The sequence below is a fragment of the Aquarana catesbeiana genome, linkage group LG03, assembly GCF_042186555.1.
Source record: "Aquarana catesbeiana isolate 2022-GZ linkage group LG03, ASM4218655v1, whole genome shotgun sequence".
NCBI lineage: Eukaryota > Metazoa > Chordata > Amphibia > Anura > Ranidae > Aquarana > Aquarana catesbeiana.
In genome coordinates this window covers 52916304-52922303 of record NC_133326.1, presented here as the reverse complement: position 1 = coordinate 52922303, position 6000 = coordinate 52916304, and the positions used below count along the sequence as shown (strand labels likewise).

Here is a 6000-nt window from a genome sequence, read left to right as displayed (position 1 = left end):
ACCGCCCTATCTGTCCCCATCAGTGCCGCGTTATCTGTACCTATCAGTGCTGCCTTATCTGTGCCTATCAGTGCCCATCAGTGCAGCCTATCCGTGCCCACCAGTGCAGCCTATCAGTGCCCACCAGTGCCGCCTCATCAGCGCATATCAATGAAGGAGAAAAATTACCTGTTTACAAAATTTTATAACAAACTATGAAACATGATTTTTTTTTTTCAAAATTTTCCATCTTTTTTTGTTTGTTTAGCAAAAAGTAAAGACCCCAGCTGTGATTAAATACCGCCAAAAGAAAGCTCTATTCGTGGGAATAAAATGATAAAAATTTCATTTGGGTACAGTGTTGTATCGTCATTCAAAGTGCGTCAGCGCTGAAAGCTGAAAATTGGTCTGGCCAGGAGGGGGGTTTAAGTTCCCAGTAAGCAAGTGGTTAAAAAAAAAATATATATATATATATATATATATATATATATATATATTTAATACAATTCTGGACCAGTTTTCCTTTTTGATAATTAAAAAAAAAATCAGGAGATATCCATAACCATTTATCACCAAATGAAAGTCCAATTTGTCCTGAAAAAACAATTTACCTGGATGTACAAAGTAGTTGTGATGATATGTACAGTTTTACTAACACAGATCAAAGTTGCAAAATTGTGCTTGGGCATTAAGATATGTTTTACCCTTAGGCGTGAAGGGGTTAAAGCGGACCTTCAGTCATTTTTTCAACTTTTCATCTATTAAATCTTCTGCCCTTGTTGTTTTTAACTTTGGATAGAAAAGCATTCTTTTTTTGTCAGTAAATACCTTATACAGCCCACTTCTTGTCTGGTCATTAGCCTAGGCTTATGATATCATACACAGCTCTCTCTCTTACTCTTGTAAGAGTTTACCAGAAATTGAGGGGGGATGAGTCATAAGAGAGCTGATGAAAGCTGCAGAGCTGGAGGAAGTGAACAGGCAGCAGCTTCAGCTGCCCACAGTTAAAATGGCTGTAGCCACTCAGTGGAGGGAGCTTTCTGCAGCAAATTTGACAAGTACAGAATCGCAGTATATATAAAGTAATATGCAAAGTGGTTGGAGGGAAGCTTCAAGATGTTTTTACGACAAATTATATGAGCAGCCTGCAGTTCTTCTTTAAGGACCCAGAGTCACATGGAATCTCAATTAGGGTTAAACATTTTTATTGAACAGTTCATGTTGTTTCATATAACAATAACTTTGCAAAAAAAAATGCAATTTCAGCTGTAACAGGTGATTGTTTCCATCTAAAAACAAAAAATATAAAGGCATGTCCGGTAACAATATTGTATGTGGCACGATAGTGCCATAAATCCGGTATTGGATGAGTTCACAGCTGGTTAGACAAGGGACACAAAAATGCCTAACTAATCTGGGAAGGGTTTCAGCCCATCTGTACCAAATGTACGTACCAGAATTCTTTACAATGCATTTACTGGCTTTCATTTTAAATCCATTCTTTAGCTACACAATCACAATGTTTATTCTGTACTATCATTGCCCGAAAGTTCACAGCACTGTAGGGCGTCCCGCGTTCTGAGCGCCGCCTGACCAACACGATCATGTATCCAGCATTGAAGCTGTAATTATAATAGTTTTTTGTATATATATATATATATATATATATATATATATATATATATATATATATATATATATATATATATATATATATATATATATTTACAGAGTATAACCCGTGTAAACGTCCTGTGTAAGGCAGTAACTGATGCTTTTGGAATGATCCCGATGAAGGCATGTCCTCTACATTGTATACATTATCATACAATATTTGGATGGCACTTTTTTCACAGTTGGTTTTCCTTCAAGGCTTGTGGTAACTCGTGGAGTGTTCGCAGGTTTCTGAGGTCTGAGCGGAGTGGATTGTCTCTTCTCCCCGAGTACGCTGGCTAGGTCGGTATATTTTTTTCATATTCCAGAATCTGGTGCTTTATGTGCGATAATTTAACATGCAAGTATTCACAGCGTGACTTCTCCTGACTGTAGGTAGGATAAGTCTGCACATGGGAAAAAAAAAAAACTGCTTTTAAAAGCTGAACTCCATATAGGACACACATTAATGAAGGTTTGTATTCAATAATAATTCATACATGTATTTTTTTTTTATATGCAAGCAATTAAAGTGGTTGTAAACTTCTGAAATAAAAATGTTAAAAAATGAACAAAGCATATCCTTCTATAGTGTGTACTTGCTTCAATCCAAAGCACTGTTGTGGAAATTTTTATTAATGTATGTTGTCAGATGTCCCCCAGTGTCAATTGTTGGTGGAAGACCATTGGCTGCGGAAACCTTCCCGTGGACACGGCAGATCAGTTTGTTCTTTTAAGGATGTTTGTTTATGACTCACAAAGGGACTGACCACTTCATGGCAACCGCATCTAAACTCCTAAGTAAGCAGATCTGCGTACATGGGAACCATAGCATAACCATACAAAATTATGGTCCACTAAGCCATGATATAGTATGGCTCGCGTTGGTAGCAGTGGGAATGTGCACACGATCGTGTTCAGAACCATGTAAGTAGTGTTCAAAATTGTCCTTTGTGGCTCACAAAACGCTTGCCGCATGGCTCTGCACACGACCGTCTACACACGTCACTACTGTATTTCTATTTGACTATATACATGTGTGTGTGATTGGTTCTTTTGAAAGAATACAAGTGTCTGGCTGATTCTGAAGCCACCACCTTCTTTTGTTATTCATGTGTCTGTGTTACTTGGAGAAATACAAGCGCGCTTTCCCGGCATTATATGAGAGAGCTGTTTTTGTGCTTTTAAGCGCAAAGAAATGATTTGCTTATAGGGAGAAGATTAAAATTTCCCTGACAGCACCTACTAGTGTGATCTGCATGAGTCACTTCTGACAATACCGACACCAGACTTTCCAGGGAGATGCCCAACCCACTCCCGCACACAGCAGGTGATTGACAACCTAATCTGTCCATGTTTCCCAATGAGACTGTGTAGGGAAGGGGGTCCATTCCCTTCACTCAGGTCTCAGATTACACTCAGCTTCCTGCTCTATGCAGTGCAGTGTGTGACATCAGATCCCCGCCCCCCCGCCTTCCAAGAGAGGGCTGCAGGTAAACGGCTACATCTTATCTAGGAGGATTTTTTTAATCTCTTCTTTCAGTCAGTGACTTCAGTGGGTATACTGTATGTAAATATTACATAAATAGTGCAGCGCTATTTCATTGGGTGGTACATCTCATCTTAATGTTCTTGGGACAATGTCCCCTTTTATATATCTATGAAATGTAACCATATCCCACCAGGCTCTAATTTTTTTCTCAAATAAATGGTTAAGCCTTCTAAAGGATTGTTTTAAATCTCCAAACTGGTTGCTGTTAACATTATCCGTGAAAAAATCATCTAAATTAATATCCCTGTGTTCTAATATATTAAATACACCCATAGTGGCTGCTAATTGGATTGTGCGTAATTAACCTATAATGTGTAAAAATCAATCAGCGTCACAAAAAGTGCTATGTGCTAAATAAAATTTAAATTAAAATAAAAATATTGTGCAAGTGTACAATTAGAAATTATGAATTAAATTTCTGCAGCTGCTGAACACTCTCAGTGTATCACTTCACCATCTAAAATATATATTATATAAATAGTGCAGCACCTTCTAAGAGAGGGCTGCAGGTAAACACCTACAACTTATCTAGGAGGATTTGTTTAATCTCATCTTTCAGTCAGGGACTTCAATGGGTATTCTGTATATATAATTTTACAACCATTTTAATCTAATATTTATATATCTCCTCTCTGCGCTACAAATAAAAATAAATAAAATAAAAATGCTCTTTATCTCCCCATCCCACATCTTATTCACATAAGTAGGAATATTCTCCCAAACAGAATGTTGCTGTTTATGGAACCTCCAGACCATTCTTATGCCAGAGGGTGGTTGGACTGTCATGTCAATCCGCACTCTAATGCCCCGTACACACGGTCGGACTTTGTTCGGACATTCCGACAACAAAATCCATGGATTTTTTCCGACGGATGTTGACTCAAACTTGTCTTGCATACACACGGTCACACAAAGTTGTCGGAAAATCCGATCGTTCTGAACGCGGTGACGTAAAACACGTACGTCGGGACTATAAACGGGGCAGTGGCCAATAGCTTTCATCTCTTTATTTATTCTGAGCATGCGTGGCACTTTGTCCGTCGGATTTGTGTACACACGATCGGGATTTCCGACAACGGATTTTGTTGTCGGAAAATTTTATCTCCTGTTCTCCAACTTTGTGTGTCGGAAAATCCGATGGAAAATGTCCGATGGAGCCCACACACGGTCGGAATTTCTGACAACACGCTCCGATCGGACATTTTCCATCAGAAAATCCGACCGTGTGTACGGGGCATTATGCCCCGTACACACGGTCGGATTTTCCGACGGAAAATGTTTGATAGGAGCTTGTTGTCGGAAATTCCGACTGTGTGTGGGCTCCATCGGACATTTTCCATCGGAATTTCCGTCACACAAAATTTGAGATCTGGATCTCAAATTTTCTGACAACAAAATCCGTTGTCGTAAATTCCGATCGTGTGTACACAATTCCGACTCACAAAATTCCAAGCATGCTCGAAATCAAGCAGAAGAGCCGCACTGGCTATTGAACTTCATTTTTCTTGGCTCGTCGTACGTGTTGTACGTCACCGCGTTCTTGACGTTCGGAATTTCCGACAAGATTTGTGTGACTGTGTGTATGCAAGACAAGTTTGAGCCAACATCCGTCGGAAAAAAATCCAGGATTTTGTTGTTGGAATGTCCGATTGTGTGTACGGGACATAAGACAGCCTTTACATAATTACATATTAGGTAAGGTTGAATAAAGACAATAGACCATCCAGTTCAACCTGTGTAGGTGTATGTGTGTCAGTGTCGATAATTGTTTCCCATATCCCTAAATGTTGTGTTTTTTAAGATGCACGTCCAAGAGTCTTTTAAAAATAGCAATCCTCCTTGTTGACACCACCAATTATGGAAGAGTTCCACATCCTTATCGCCCTGACCGCAAAAAACCTACTTTGTAGCTGAAGATTAAACTGCTTCTACTCCAATCTCATTGTGTGGCCCCGTGTCCTCTGACACTCCCTGAGACTGAATAATTTTTTCCTACGTTGGGATAACCATCGAGGTATTTGTAAATCGCTATCATGTCCCCTCTCAAGCGTCTCTTCTCCAGTGAGAATAAATTTAGCACTTGTAGTTGTTCCTCGTAATTGAGGTCTTCCAAACCCCTTATTAATTTTGTTGCCCTTCTTTGGACTCTCTCCAGCTCCAGCACATCCCTTCCTAGGACTGGTGACCAGAACTGGACAGAATACTCCCAGATGTGGCCTAACCAGAGTTTTATAAAGTGTCAGGATTATCGTTTTATCTCTGGAGTATATCACTTTTTTAAACATTCTAATATTCTGCAGGCTTTGGTAGCTGCAGCTTGACATTGCATGCTATTGCTCAGTCTGTCTTTGACTAGGACCCCCAGATCTTTCTCCATCCTTGATTCCCCCAGAGGTTCTCCCCCATAGTGAGTAGTTTGCATTTATGTTTTTAGCCCCCAAGTGCATTACCTTACATTTCTCCACATTAAACCTCATTTGCCATGTAGTTGCCCACTCCATTATTTTGTTCAAGTGTTTCTATATCTATATCCTTATATCTTATATCCTATATCCCAGAGATATGCAATTAGCGGACCTCCAGCTGTTGCAAAACTACAAGTCCCATCTTGCCTCTGTCTCTGGGTGTCATGCTTGTGGCTGTCAGAGTCTTGCTATGCCTCATGGGACTTGTAGTTCTGCAACAGCTGGAGGTCCGCTAATTACATATCCCTGCTATATCCTATATCTATATAAATATATATTACCTTTTTTACCACCACCCCCTCCCTTTAGAATGTAAGCTCTACGAGCAGGGCCCTCCTGTCCCCTCTGTAT

General features: G+C 39.7%; 1 protein-coding gene across 3 annotated transcripts in view; it reads right to left on the bottom strand.

Annotated features, from left to right (window-relative positions):
• Nucleotides 1-1167: 1167 nt before the first annotated feature.
• Nucleotides 1168-6000, bottom strand: part of ELL3 (elongation factor for RNA polymerase II 3) — a 177652-nt gene continuing 172819 nt past the window's right edge. For 2 of the 3 annotated variants that reach the window (XM_073618528.1, XM_073618529.1), the window contains exon 12: nucleotides 1168-2039. In XM_073618528.1, coding sequence (XP_073474629.1) covers nucleotides 1932-2039 — 108 coding nt within the window. In that variant the 3' untranslated portion in view covers nucleotides 1168-1931. The remainder of the gene's footprint in view (nucleotides 2040-6000) is intronic. The other variant, XR_012242760.1, reaches the window with a different exon arrangement.